Below are 15,722 nucleotides of genomic sequence, written 5' to 3' on the forward strand. Positions count from 1 at the left end.
CAAAACTATTTCCAGACATTGCCAAATGTCCCCTGCGGCGAAATCGCCCATGGTTGAATTACAGCAGTCCAGCATTCCTTATGTGTCTCATCCTCCTGGACCTTCAGAGTTCATGCAACATAGATTTTGTTGCACATTACATGAAAAACTAGTTCCCCAGGATGTTCATAGTTCTTGCACAGAAAAAGTGCTCTGTGACTAAATTTGGAGAACTCTGTGTGCCATGGTCCAACATGTTGATGAAATGCAGCCTGATATATAATAAATCTTTCCTTCATGGAGAGTCAAAATACATTAGGATATTGGAGGCTGTAGAATGTCTGACAGTAAGGAAACCTGTTCAACACTGCCTAACCCAGATTTTGCTTTTTCTTGGCCAAAAATGACTTCAGAGATTCCTCTCTTTAAAGCCAGGCACCCCAAACCATTTGAGCCAAGCTCTCTCAGTCCCAAGTCCAAAATTCCCAAAGAAAAAGCCCATTGGCCCAGCATAGATCAACTGTTTCAGGATTTCCAGACTAATCAATGGTTTCAGGGTCATTTCATTGCCTGCTCCTGTTGCAATTAAGAGATTATATCGCTGGTGGGTGTGTGAGGCATAAAGTGTTGTTCCCCGAAGAATGGATGTACTAACCAGACAAAACAGCAGATGCCTAGTTGACAGTACTTTAGTACTGATTTCCTTTCAAAGTTCTTTTTTCTTTCTTTATGCTTTTTTTCTAAATGCCTGAGCAGCTTCATCATCTTGATTCGTGTTCGGATTTCTTGGAAGCTGGTGGCAACTAACCTAAAGTGCTGCAAAAGTTACAAGGACATGGAAACATTTTTTAAATTCTGGAATTAAAAGAGACAGTTTGTTTTGTCAGTATTTCCACAGACTGGGCCACTGCAGGGGCCACTGCAGCTGGCCAGGGTGAAGTTGGCTGTGGATACAGGTCCAGAGTTTTCACTATGTTGTATTCCAGATAGTTGCCCCTTTGCTACCATTTATAGGTTTGCTACCATGAATTGGCAGGTGAAAAATAGTGTTTGAAGAGGTGAAGCAGCCCTGAGCAGACCAGGAGCACCATGATCAGCTTACTCAATTTCTATTCCGAGCAAGGAATGTCATTACTTTAAATACTGTGTTCTGGTTGCTAAGGAAACCAAATAAGTGGGTTGCTAACACAATCTTAGAACTTTCTATGAAGATTAAAGCACTTTGCTCTAGCTAAAGAGCAGATGGGAGAGTCATAGATGGAACCCATATTTCTCACTACGTGGGGGAGGGTTAGGCCAGGGAAAAGATGAAGAGCTTTTCATTCGTGGGAAGAAGATAAAATTTGTAGCTCTTGGCTATTTAACAAATAGTCGTTATTTGCTAAATCAATCAAGATAGGGGTTTAAATCTGGCTTCCAGTTCCATTTCCACTACTAATTTTTTTGTTGTTTGTCAATGTATTGAAGTCAGTGCAAAGTCTGAGAAGTCAGTTATGGGATAGAAAATAGTTGCGTTTTAGTTGGCCCATTCCTTTTGGTTATTCTTATAAAATATTTTAAGTACATAAAAAGCTCTACACAATTAAGGAAAAGTCGTGTTGATTAAAGCACAGCATGGGCTAAAAAAATGCAAAGTGGTCAGTCTTGCTTTGTTACTTTCATAGCCTCTCTACTTTATGCATACCTGCATACCGTGCACCTGGGCCACTCTGCTTTCTCTGGCCTCCAGTTCAAATTTTAGCAGGGGTTGGAGCGGTAAGAACTAAGGTGATCAGCTTAATTGTCATGACCCATTCTGGGGACAGGACCCTTCCAGGCCACCTTGAGGGTGCTGGCAGTCTTTGGCTATGGTGGCCTTAGGAAAGTGCCCAGCTCACATCCAACTCATGACCACCCTTGACCAAAAAATGGCCTCACCATTTATCTAAAGAGCCAAGTTATGATTCACCCAGTACATCCCCTGATAGAAGAGGAAATCAAGAACCAGAGATTCCAGGGGCTTGCCCAATATTAGAGAATAGAGAAACAAGAATTCAGGCCTTCCCAAACCCCAGTACTGTCAAAGCATCCAGGCTTGCTTCTGGTGGTGCTCCTCCTATGCATCTGCATGTCTTCTACCACTGGGCAGAGCTTGGTATGTTTTTTAATGTGTAAAACCACAATAAATGTATCATCTCTAGAGATAAAAGAACTGGGGGTGGGAATCACATGAGTGTAAAATGTTGGACATCATCTCAGTTTTAGAGGTTGGCAAACCGTTTCTGTAAAGGGCCAGAGAATAAATATCTCAGGCTTTGCAGGCCATATGATCTCTCACCTCTGCATTGTAGCACTGAAGCAACCATGGACAATATGTAAATAATGTGTGGCTGTGTTCTAACAAAACTTTATTGACAAAAAGAGGCTGCTGGGCAGAGTTGGCCCACAGGCTATAAGGCAATAGTTTGCTGATCACCTTATCTAAAAGATTACATCATTTAATTGGCACACTTTATTAGGAAAAGAGAACATTAAGAAAACAGTTTTATCTTTCTTGGTCATCATGGTGTTTGAGTATTTGTAAAATAGGAACACAGTAATTTCTTACCTTTCTAATTACAGATGTTACAGGATTTGTTAGAAGTTCACCATTTTCCTTACAATATTGGCTTTAAGGAGGGGGAAGCAAGGAAAAGGAACAATGAGAGGGATGATGACCTCTAATATTTCTGTGATTGAGAAGCCAATATTTTAAAAGTTTTCTCTCTTTTTATCCAGAGCTAACAAACATTAACTGCTTTAATTTCAATTCATTACTCCATTCTCAAGCTGAGGGTTTACAAGGGAATGAAATTCTCTAACTCAGTTAAACAGAGAGAAGACTGAGAAGTGAAGGGTGAAAACAATTACCTGGAGAAATCTGCACAAGGAAGTAGGAACCGCCTTACTCACATCACTCATCTCCTGGTAGATGAGGATGCAACTGACACTGCCTCCAATCAGAGGCCTACCACAGGAATGCCGTGGCTATCATCTGCTCCCTCTGGGTAATTCAAAGCCATGGCTAGATGAAGCACTCATTCCTTCCACAGAAACCTATTACGCCAGCCTCCAAAACCATAGCTCACCAGATCACAATTCCATTCTTTGGTTGCTTCCTCAGCAATTACACGAAGAACATCATGCTCAGCCAGAAGCTCCAAATTTCACGCAGCTCATTATCTTATTTGCTCCGATCCTCTGCTTTCAACTGAAACCTTAGATACAGGTACAGCCAGTTTATAGTCGCACAATTATCCAACCCATTTCTGCAAGAGTAAGCGTCACCTTGCTTGCCACATGGTTGCCAAATAATTACTCAAAGTGTCAAAATGGAAAGAGTGGGAAGGGAGAAATACAGAGGTTGAGACTGGGTCCAGAACTGAAACACCTCCCATTTCCCAAACCATATTTGGCTCTGCAACCACAAGGCTGCCACTGATGCCTAATACATAAGCCAAGTGTAATATTTCATGACAATAACATCAGAAGAACCCAAATTAAGCCAAAAGTACTGACTGAATTGCTAATCTAGAAATTTCACGTGACCTATTCACCATGTCTAAACGTTCTTTCTAAAATGAAATGACACGCATAGGCACGGTTCCCAGTTCTGAGCTTAGACTCAACTAAGCACCTTTAATGGCAAGGCCCATAGTTCAGGTTACTTCTCCTTCGCCTTTTCCTGCTTTAAAGAAAGTATTAATGTTACATGTAACTTTTGACTGTTTTCAGGTGTGACGCACACCCTCTTCTGGTCAGTTAGGAGAAAAACTGATCACTATCGGGAAAAAATTAGGGAGTGGTACATGTACTGGTTAAAAAGGAAGTATCTGGTAACAACTGATGAGGCATCCTCCTTTTCTTTGTGATCACCAAAAAATTCATTTATGAAAATTAGTATCATTACTATTTTCTGGAAGATTAATGTACTCTCAGATTCCCTACATTTCACTGTGACACAGTGACAAGGTCTGGGGCTACTTAGGGAAAGAGCGATGAGGTAAGGCCCAATAACTTCAGTCCCCAAAACCATTTTCAGTCCTCCTGGCTCCACATTCCTGAAGACACATGAAGGTGAAGGAAGCATGTTTGCTTTGCACACCCTATGCACTTTGTGCCAAGACATAACAAAGTACAGTGACTGGGGCATGGGCTTTCGCATGCGATTGGGTTAACATCTCCATGACTCTTCCATCATCTGAAAACTGAGAAACAGTAACCAGAATCTACTTCACAGGATTGTTGTAAGGATTAAATGAGTTAATACTGGGAAAAGACAGTGCCCAGCACAGGGGAACTAATACAAAAAGGTGAAGGAATCTACAGAAGCCTTCTCCTAACACCAGGATGGTTTCTGGCTAAATGCCTGGGCCCATGCCACAGATCACACCAACCACCCCAGATGGAGATTTTTATTCTTAACTCCTTCGTGCCGATTTTAAAGCCTTTTCTGGCAACCCCATGTGACCACCAATCAATACTTGAGCTGGACTCTTTCTTCTGTCTTCCACATGTGGGGAAAGTCATGAACTCTTTAAGTATCTTCTGAAAGGACAGATTTCATTTCAATAATTATTTTATTAGTACAGAAGAATCCCCACTAGTATTTACATAGTGCAAAAAAGCTGTTATTACCCCCCAAATGTGATATAACAATTATCCTTCATAGAGCAAAAGATGAAAATCCCTTCATGTTATAACTCACACTAATTTTGCTACTTTTTTATTAGAGCATTACAGTTAAGACATTAAATTATAAACATGTGGTATATTTAGAAATTAAATTATAAAATAATACAAATACTTTCAAGGTGTGATGTGCCAACAAAGTTTAAATTTTTCTCATTAGGATTCAGATTTCAGATTAGGCAAACAGTTTGGTTGATTCTGTGATGTATGTAAAGGTTGGAAGGGATGAGGGAGGAGGAAGATGTCTGTAAATAAATTATTTCACAGAATTTTTTTAAATCAAAAAAAGATAAACATTTTTAAATGGGTTAATGTTCTAACCTGTTGGCCCAACATACAGAAAATACACAACAAGGGTGTTTTTTAAGCAAACAGCAGCTTTACAAACAGTAATACTTCTTTATACATATATTAAAGTAACAATGTGTTAAGATTGAACAGTTGTATGTTAAAGAGTTGAAAATGAATGTAGCATTCACTACTCATTTGCACATTTCAATTCCCACCCCTCCCTCCTCCCCCAGCTTATTTAGAAATCAGACAAGTACATATTTGGATATTAATTTCTCAGTATTTAAACTATGTGAATTCCTTTTGACTAATTCTTTTTGAAATACTGGAATCATATAAAATACCATCTCTGCAAAAACAACCTCCAGTCAAAGCCAGTAAAAACTTCCCAATGTATAACACACATTACTTTTCCATGTTTAGTCAAAAGAAATATATTACATCATTTACAAACATATTTAAACCAAAAATTAAGCTAATATGAACATTTGTCTTTTGAGAAGTAATCTTCACAGCGAACAAACCTACTGAAGCAGAAATCTAACTTTGGAAGTGTAATTCATATTTTAGTTAATATACTTATATACGGAAATAGAAATCTATTAATTATTGCCAGTAAAACCACCTCTACACATTAAGAAAAAGAATCACTATGTTTTTTATTTCTTGTGATGATGAACCCTTACTCTTTCCACTGGATCTCTTTATAGGTCTTCAAAGAGCCAAGCACGCCCACTTCAAAAAATACATAAAAACTTTCCTGATTTTCACAACTCCTCCAAAGTCTGTAATTCAATATTCCAAAATTCAAAGGAAACAAGTTACAAAGACATTATTAATATTTATTTAAGCATGCTCTCAAAATGGTAACATTTCCTTTAATAATTCTTGGGTTGTCCTCTAGAGGTGACCTGTCTCATGAAAAGGCTATGGTCCCTTGGATTTGCTGGCAGAAGAGGTACTGCATATGTGAGAGCATTTACCGAACATATAAATAAACACTTCTGAAGTCTATAGCAAAATTAAAAGTTACCAGTGTTCTGAAGATTTCCTCAACTTCTCTTTTGATACAAATGTCAAAAATCTAAAATGACAATTCATGTTCAGAAGAGATATAAAATATAAGAAACCTGTGAAAAGCCATCATCTCAAGGTCAAGAGTTATCTGAATCACTGACATCGAGCAAAGGAAATTTACACCATAAAAAGTATGAAAGTTTTGAAATTCACTTTTAAGACTGTCAGTAGTTCAAAACCTCTATCATTTCTTTAAATCAATGAACACTTCCAAATGCGTAGAGACAGTAAGATCTGCCACGTATAAATCCATGAGTACTATTTCAGAGGCTTCATTCCTTACCTGCTGTGTTCCTTTAAGTATTGGCTATTTAGTGCCTAGGAAGTCTATACTGGAGAACAGTTTAGACAGGACAGTATAATAATGTCCCCTTTTAGCACAATAATAAAGTTGATTGACTAACAGTTTCTACACAGCAATGCTCCTAAACTTTCACAATTCACAAATACTAAATCACCAACCAAGAATCCAATCTCTCCAGTAATTAAATGCCAGCATTATAAAACATCAAAACTAGCACAGTAGTCCCAATAAGTTCAGTAAAGAATCTGCCCAATTCTTCTCTCCTGCCTCTGTGAGGCAAAGCCCTGCCCCAGATAATCAGGGCAGGGAAAATACCCCTTCCTTCTCAGTTTTGTGCCTGCTTATGGAAGCTTGTAAGTGGAAAACTGGCATACACACACACACGTGTGTGTGTGGGGGGGGGGGGCGGTGGGGGGACAGTTGGGAGTGGTGGGGAGTTGGATGGAAGACAAAAAAAATACAGTTTGTCATTCTTCCACCATTACATAAACTTGTAAAGTCACTAAAGTCCAGGTGGTGACTGACTAGCAAATAAAACATTTAGCTCATTTATTGTCTCCTAAGCAGGTATACAAACTCCTAGAGAAGGGCAGAGATAAATAATAGTGAATAGAGAATTAAAACCTACATATCTGTATACTCTAAATCATCTAATAGTTTCAGCACAATTAGAACAACTTTCTCTTATCTTCTAAAACTTCCTCATCTAAGCCTTGATTATCAGGATACATGTCACAAGTTGTGCAAAGTTCCTTTCCCTGACCTCCTGACAGTAACTACGGTCATTGCTATGTGGAAGGTGCTCAAGGCTAGGTGCAAAATAGGTAACTTTTTAAAAGGTGAAACGGTTTTGCACTCAGGACAAGTTTGGATACTCAATCAAATCCATATCTCAAATCAAGAGTCCTGAACCAGAAGCATGCAAGAGAACACACCAGTATAAGACTTTGTTTCTGAAGAGTTTACATGTAAGTGCAGCAGTCATACAATCGGTTACAGTTATTCACCTGTCAAAATGTGCCTAACTTTTTGTAAATAAGTCTATGTACAAGAGCATTCCTGAGGTAAGTAAGAAGCAAATATGAGAGAACCTGGAGGTCCTATCATGGGTGACTGTTCACTATTATAGACAGCATCTATCACTTTCCACAAATGAGGCTAGCTAGCTATAATCTAAGATGGTGGCTCCACTGCTAGCCAAAGTTTTGAAGACTCTGTTTTAGCCCATCCCAACATTAATTAATTACAATAATCAGTGACTTCTGACTAAACATTTGTGGACCACATAAAAGTTGCATCGATTTTTTAACATACAACACTGGTGGACTTAGTTACCCTCAGCCTTTCATTTAGTTTTCTGACTCCACCCCCAGTTCTTTTTTAAAGAAGCCCAAACAACTTTTTGGTCAAATTAGAGTACAAGAGGTGGAGTCCTGAAGCAAACACTGATAACTGCTTCTATCCTGAGAACCTTGTTCTTTAATTTTCAAAATAACTTTAAGTAAGCATTCGAAATTTATTTTCTTTAAGATCTGGTCTTCTTTTTATCATTATTTTTGATTACAAAATAAGCTGAAACAGATCTGAATTTTCCACACAGTTCTTAGAAAGAAAGACACTTGGATGCTAATCAAAAGCTAAGCTACAGATCATAACAAAACAAGTAAAAGCTACAAAAATATTTGTTGGGAATTAAATACGTATATTAAATACTGGACAGTGCAAAATGTTGAGATGAAGCATAAATGGTAATGGCTGCAACCCTTCCACAGCTGGAGATAGAGAGCCAACATTTCCTGAGTTATGTAGTTTGGGTTGTGTAATTAGAATCAGAGTGCTCTTTGTTGAGCGAGCTGCAGTTGCTGGACTTCTGCTGCCCAGGACTGGCCTGCTGGTCAGCAGTCCATGCCTCACTATCCATCCCTGGCTCCAGCACCTCGGGCGTCTCTGCTTCCTCTTCTCCACTTTGCTCTACATTGTCTTCCTCAGAACCATTAAGGGTTTTTCCAAGCTGAAGGGTTTCCATAGTTCTCTGGGTCTCTGAGACCCAAGACTCAATTCGACTATTGAGCTGCACTTCTACAGATATGGGTTCATGAGTATAATCTTCCTCCTCCTCCTCATCTTCATCATCTTCTTCTTCAAGCATGCCAGGTACAAGAGTGCTGGTGGTGCTGGTGATGGAGGAATTCAAAAGGTCTCGGCAACTGCCATCCAAAGAGCCAGTCTCTGTACTCTGCTGTGAGGCCCATTCCAGGTCATCTGGCTTCACTTCCTCTTTATCACTTGCTGTGGATTTCCCAGCACTTGTAGCTGAGGTAGTACTGCCTGTAGCCGCTAATGATGGCTGCTTACCAATAGGGGGTGTGTCAAATGGGAGTTTACTGGGTTTTTCAGAAGTGCTGTGCTTACAGGATATCTCTTTCTCATTTTCTGATGTTTCCAGTCCATCTGAAGTTTCCACCATGTTTCTCCAATTTGTTTCTACAAATATCAAGCAGATTTTTTAAAAACGTTCTGGAATACTGTTTCAAAATCATGCAACTCTTTAAAAACCCCCAAATAAGAAAGAACAAGAAAATATATAAATTTGTTGGCTTAGAAACTGGAAAAACTACAAATTTAGTTTGTTTAGTACTAGTTTGAGAGAGAGAAAGTGTGTGCGTGTGTGTGTGTGTATTTCAGATGGGGTCTTGCTCTGTCTTTTAGGCTGGAATGCAGCAGCATGATTTTGGCTCACTGCAGCCTTGACCTCCTGGGCTCAAGCTATCCTCCTATCTTGGGCTCCCCAAATGCTGGGATTACAGGTGAGCCACTGTGCCCAACCTAATTTAAATGTTATAAAGGGAAAATAATTCCCAAAAATGTACATTCAAGATAAAGAAACAGGGAGGTAAAAATAAGTATATTAATGCTTCAGAATGCAAGAGATCTTATACCAATAGGAGCTCACTGGCATTCATAAATAAAATCCATACATTCATGAAAATCAATGAACTGCCTAACTTTTTTGTGGCCTAGAGGTGTACTGGGCTCAAGGAACCACAATCCAAGAGATAGAAGAGCCAAGATGTCCAGCAACAATAGTTCTGATTTCATGTGTTTGTACCATGCTCACTCAGCAAGTTATTTAAATTATCTTTTGGCCTGTAATGGGACATGTGTTTCCAATTATAAGCAAAGAATCCATCTATGCGTTTCTAACATCTGTGAAAGGTTGTTTTATAACATATATATATAGCTTGGCTTACAAAGTGATTTTGGAAGACAAAAAAAGTATTATATACTAGAGTGGTGACAAACTAAATTATTTCTTATGATAGGAAATCAGTTGAAGGCAAAAAAACATAAAGAATCAGTAAAGATCTCTCACCCTTCTATTTTTTCAATTTTTTAAAAAAATAAAAATTCTATCATATTGACATTACAGCTACTATTTGCAGTTTATAGGTATCAGTTGTAGCAAACCTATTCACATTAATATGTTCACTATGGTTACCATCTATGGACGATATATTGATACAGAACGTATTTTGGGCACTTCAAGTCAGGATACATTGTCTGGGAAAAAATTTCTTTCCTGAAGCTTCTTTAGCACAGAATGAGTCCTTTCCACTCTCATTTCTACCTCATGAAAAAACAAACACAGAAACAAACAAAAAACGCTCCCTCCTATATGCTCATTCTCAGCTAATGACATTATCATTGACACGATCTCAAAGCAGAAGAAACCTTATAGTAACCCTTGGTTCTACTTTTCTCTCCTATTAATATTATATCCCTTTAGTCCACTGAATTCACCACTATACCATGACACTGGTAGCTCAAAAACTACTAAATCTGTTTACTACTGCCTTAGCTCAGGCCTTCTTTTTCTTGCTGTTCATTTGTAGTATCTTCCTAACCGGTTTTGTGAATTGATTATATCACTGTCTAACTGGCTTTTTATCACCCTAGGATAGAATCCAAAATCCTTGGCGTGGCACAGCAAAGCCCTCCATGATCTGGCCCTTATCTATCACTCTGGTCCTATTTCATTCTGACCCTGAACCATGGGCCACACGCTCCCTGCTCAGTATCATCTAAATTCTCACTGTTCCCTAAAGTTGTAGATGTGTTTTCCTCCTTTCCCCTTCAGACTCCTATTCATCTTACACTACTCTTAAATGTTAGTTCCTTCATGAAGTTTTTCCTGACTCCTGAGACAGGCAATCGCTAACCTGAAGTCCCACAGCACTTTTTACATATACAGTCAAAAGCTCTCGTTTTGTGTTTGCTGTTTCACCTTCCTCATCCCTCCTCACTTCCACTCCAGCTCATCTCTGTGTCCCTATGACTGGCATATAGTAAGTGCTGGAAAAAAACAAAAAACAAAAAACCAACCAAACAAAAAAAAAAGTCTAGTAAGTGAAAATGTTCCCACATATATTTAATCATATATAAAAAAAAAAACTCTGAAAGTCATAAAATGTTTAAAAATTTTAGATGCACATTAACATTTCCTTTCAACAGTTTTTTTTCTAAAGAGAAATCCAAGACCCCGAGATTAACTGATTACACCTAAAACCTTTAGGCAGAATATAGAAAAACCAAGCTTCAATCTTTGAACACTCTGAATCTGGTGCTTTTTGAAAACATCACCTCCATCTCTGAGGCTTTCTTTTTATACTACCTGTGTTTATTTGTGCCCGTATGAATATTATTGGTTACTCTGTCATCTGTCCAAACCCACAGCTTTATAGGTTTCTCTTATGGCTTGCCTTTGAGATGTGGCATTTCACTCTATAGAGAGGATCGCGCTCATTTACAATGTTAGCAGTCTCCCTTTATCTTCTTAATTTTCAAACAGTATCACTCCTGCAAAAGAAACATGGCTGCCTCTAAACCGGTATCACCTGTCCCTGGCCAATAGTTTCCTAAGGGCCCACAACAACTTGTAAATTGCCTCTGCTCTGAAGCTTTATTGAAAGCATTCCAAACATCTAACTACAATCACAGACAGGGAGGCCAGGAAGGGGACTGCGGGAAGAAAATGAGGACTCACTTTTTTTACATGTTAAATTTTAGGTGGCAACAAGCTATTTGATAACCTCCCAGAGAAAAGAAAAAAAGAACGAACAAAGAGTCAGATGAAAGAAGGTGGCTATACTATTTAAATTTTAAGAAAAGAAGAAGAAAGAAAGTTACATAGGGAACACAAATCATAAACTAAACCAAGAAAGAGAATTAAAGAGCTCAAAGTATTATAGAATATAAGGCAAAGAAACTACTGAGATGTAGACTTCAATAAACAAATGTTAAACATTAAGTACTATTTTTTAGTCTGTATCTCTTTTTGATTACAATCTGACTTTACTTAAGGCAAATATCATGTCTAGGTTTTACAAGCTTAGAGTGAATAACATTCAGGTCTGTAGTTTACTTAGTAAATACAACATTAAAATTTTTTTTTAAATTTTTTTCTTTTTAAGCTTAGTGCAGTAGTGAGAAGCAAGGAAAGAGCAGAACAAGGAGATCAATCTATAACTGACTGTGAACAAATTAGATAACTCACTACCTTCAGACCAACCCTTAGGAAATATAAAATTTTAGTACCTGAGCATAAAGTATTGGAATAAAACTTCCTAGTGTTTACTTAGTGACAGGTCACAAGTATGGTGTGTTTTGCTTTTTAAAGCCCCTGAGGCTTTTTTAAAAATTTGGAACTATGATTAAATTCCAGTGTCTCATAAGAAGTCTCAGTCCCAAATATTCTCCTGATTTTTAATGAACATGTTTAATCCAATGTTTTAAACCAAATTTCGAGCAACAATTGACTAATCAAGAATAAAGATAGAAATAAAAGGCAGAAGAGAAAGTCACTGAAATCATCTCAAAGTTTAGGTCATTTAAAATAGTATTCAACAACTTACCATATTCCTTTTCATTTACTTCAGAGATGGGTTCAGAAATGACACTGCAGAAAGAAATGGCACTTGCTGCAGAGGGGTTCCGAGAATGTCCCATGTGGTGTGGCACCTTCTTCACATTCTTCAAGGCTTCCTCAGCCTGCTCCTGTTCCATTGCTGCAACCATATCTTTATATGCTTTCCTGGCTTCCTCAGTGAGTTCTACTAACTTATTAAACAGGCTCTGAAAAGAAAGAGTATTTTGATTAATCCATTTATTGTTACACTCTTTATTCCTATTATGGATAATAAATATCTCTACTGTTTGTTTCAGGGTCATACATACTTTCAATGGGGATAAAATCCAAACGGTATGCAAACCACAGAACCTTATGAAATCACTCTATAACTTACATTTACTGTTTAATTCTCACAAGTCTGAGGAAATTTCTTGATTCCAACACTAGCCACTAAATGTGATATATTAAAAGTTCTTACAACATTCAGCAAGTGCACTCTTCCTTTAGTGTCTGCCACTACAGAGGGTACAAAGATGACTGAACATCAACTCTACTCTCAAGGAACCTTCTATGTGGCTGGAAAACGATGGTAAGAGACACCTATAATCCAAGGCATAATACCTTAAATGCCTTGAGAGGTGTAAAGTGTTACGGCTTTTAGATGCGACATCAACTCTAAACTGCTGGGCATCACTGAGGAAGTCATGAAGGGAAGATGACATCAGCATTGGCCTGGAAAACGGTACAATTTTGAGGGGTGAAATCAGGGCCTTCAAAGCCAAATATGCAAAATCATTAATAAAGCTACAGACATAAGAAAAGTATAAGGCTTGTTAGGGGAGCAGTAAAGAATCTTATCTGGGTTACAATATAAGGGAATGAGTGTATTCTGAGTGATGTTCAGGAATGTAGAAGAAGATGGCAGTCTCTATAGGAATTAAATTTTCCTGTATTGTTTATTTTTTGGAAGAACTAGATGACAAAAGTAAGTTGGTGATAATATGGATACCTAGGACCTTGAAGATGATGAAAAGATAACACAAGATAGAAAAGCATGACTACTGGGCCAAATGCAAATTAGAATATAGAGCCTGGAAGGAGAATATGGAGCTAAAAAAAACAGAAGTTCTTTCATTGCTGAAACAAAAATAGGAACAAAATAAATAATTTCCATGAAGTGGTAGGTACACTGAGCATATTCACATTTAATGAGATGGCAAAATTCTGCTGGGCACAGTGGCTCATACCTGTAATCCCAGCACTTTGGGAGGCCGAGGTGGGTGGATCACCTGAAGACAGGAGTTCGAGACCAGCCCTGACCAACAAAGAGAAACCCTATCTCTACTAAAACTACAAAATTAGCCAGGCATGGTGGTGCATGCCTGTAATCCCAGCTACTTGGGAGGCTGAGGCAGGGGAATCACTTGAACCCAGGGGGCGGAGGTTGCGGTGAGCCAAGATCATGCCATTGCACTCCAGCCTGGGCAATAAGAGTGAAACTCCGCCTCAAAAAAATTAATAATAATACTAAGATGGCAAAATTCATATAGCATTAAAGTTGTACTTCAATAACTATGATACCTAATGATGTCCAAAGATTTAAGTTTCCACAGCCACCAGAAAGCCAATCTATATGACTTTTAGTTATGCCATGATTCTACAGCATCCCACTCCTGTTAAATGTCCAATTTAGTATCACAATGCAACATACAACATTAAGTAAATAATTTCAAAGAATTAAACATAACCTGGACATTTTTGAGAATCTGTTTAATTTTATAGTAAGTATAAACCTTGAGATGAAAGCATGGCAAAAGGTGCTACATTGCTGTAGAATAATACGTCTCTGAAAATTCATCTCAAGAAGGAAAAATATAAGTAGCATCCTTTATCCAGCTGCACTTTAAATTGTTTAAAATAGCAGGTATAATATAGGATGCTGCTAATTGTATTAATTTTGAAGAGTGGTGGGTGTTACCTACTGGTAGTGTAAAAAAATATATTCAGGATTTATTATTTTTAAAAAGGAAGACAGATTCTTTTAAAAACAAAAAACAGCCCCTATGTGGTTACATGTAACAGGCTTGACAAATATTTGCAGTGTTTAATAAACCATGCATTGAAGTGAAAACAGTAAAAAGAAAATATGCAAATAGATATGTGAGTTTAACATTGGTTTTACAACAGAAAAGAAAGAAATAAATTGTTAGGAATAAAAGAATATAAGGAAAGAGAAGAAAAACTGAAGAGAGATGCTAAGATCAAGGAATAAAAGCCTTGAATGTGAGGGTAAAGATTGGAAGCTTAATTCAAAGATTAGTTGTATCAGATGGTAAAAGTAACAGGTGCACTACCATTCACTGTGAATAGACGTACTTGATAATATACCAAGCTAGTCTGGAACTCCTGGGGTCAAGCGCTCCTTCCACCTCAGCCTCCCAAGTGACTGGGCTAACAGGCAAGACATTCTCACATATAGTCTAGCATAGCGGTAGATATACATCTATCTCGCAATTTCATTCAACAAACATTTATTGCCTGCTTATACTCAAGTAATGTGAAAGGTGTCAGGAATATAAAGACAAAGGAAGGGGGCTGTCACCAAGGAATTGACAGTTAAAGGGAAAGAAACATACATAACCTATAGCAAGGCAGTGTGTTATGCTAAACGTGACAAAAGCATGGGCTATTGTGAGAGCACAAATATTATTTATATGCTCATAGAGCAGGTGGGTAGAGAATTTCACGGGCGGTGGGAAAGAAACAGAATGGACAGGGGAATGTAGGATATGCAAACATGGTGACTGGATAGACACACAAAAATAGTGTGGTTGGCAAAAATAGTCTGTCAATGACATCACAAAGTACTTTAGAATCACCTTCGTAAAAAAACAGTCTTAAACACTACAGTTGATGAGCATTATGCTAAATTAATAACCATTATATTATCAGCTCCTACAGATAAAGATCAATATTAGCAGATTGCCAGAGAGATGATGGCTGATAGTATCATGGGTACAACTATTGTGACAATTGGTTTAGAAATTTCATTTTCTAAAGGAAAATCCCTTCCAATTAAAGGATTCTTTTGTCTCCTGATTCCTAGTAGCACAAAATATACCCATCGAGAGACTGAAGAAATTACATTACATAATATCAGATATCTTTAACCAGCAGTAAAATAAATTACCAAGTACTATGCAGTTGAGCCCGGAAGAAAAAAACCACTTTGGCAGAAATAGAAACTAAAACCTTTTGAAAATGCTTTAGGATTCATCTACATAAATCTTTTCCACCACTAAAAAAGGAAATGTAATACTCAAAAAATTTCCACTCATTCTTTGAGGGTTGTCAACTCACTCCTTCAAATGCTTAAACATAACACTGGCATATGTCAATTGAAAAATGTGTTATCTGGGGGATGTGCTGGAGAGCAAGAGTGTGTGTCTTCTA

General features: G+C 37.8%; 1 protein-coding gene across 2 annotated transcripts in view; it reads right to left on the bottom strand.

Annotated features, from left to right (window-relative positions):
* Positions 1-4,694: 4,694 nt before the first annotated feature.
* SECISBP2L (SECIS binding protein 2 like) overlaps positions 4,695-15,722 on the bottom strand; it is a 58,384-nt gene continuing 47,356 nt past the window's right edge. For both annotated transcript variants that reach the window (XM_010357803.2, XM_010357802.2), the window contains 2 exons: positions 12,274-12,493; positions 4,695-8,845 (listed from right to left, as the gene is read on the bottom strand). In XM_010357803.2, the coding sequence (XP_010356105.1) occupies positions 8,163-8,845; positions 12,274-12,493 (903 nt within the window). In that variant the 3' untranslated portion in view covers positions 4,695-8,162. The remainder of the gene's footprint in view (positions 8,846-12,273; positions 12,494-15,722) is intronic.

The sequence above is a fragment of the Rhinopithecus roxellana genome, chromosome 5 (genome assembly GCF_007565055.1).
Source record: "Rhinopithecus roxellana isolate Shanxi Qingling chromosome 5, ASM756505v1, whole genome shotgun sequence".
NCBI classification, from domain to species: domain Eukaryota; kingdom Metazoa; phylum Chordata; class Mammalia; order Primates; family Cercopithecidae; genus Rhinopithecus; species Rhinopithecus roxellana.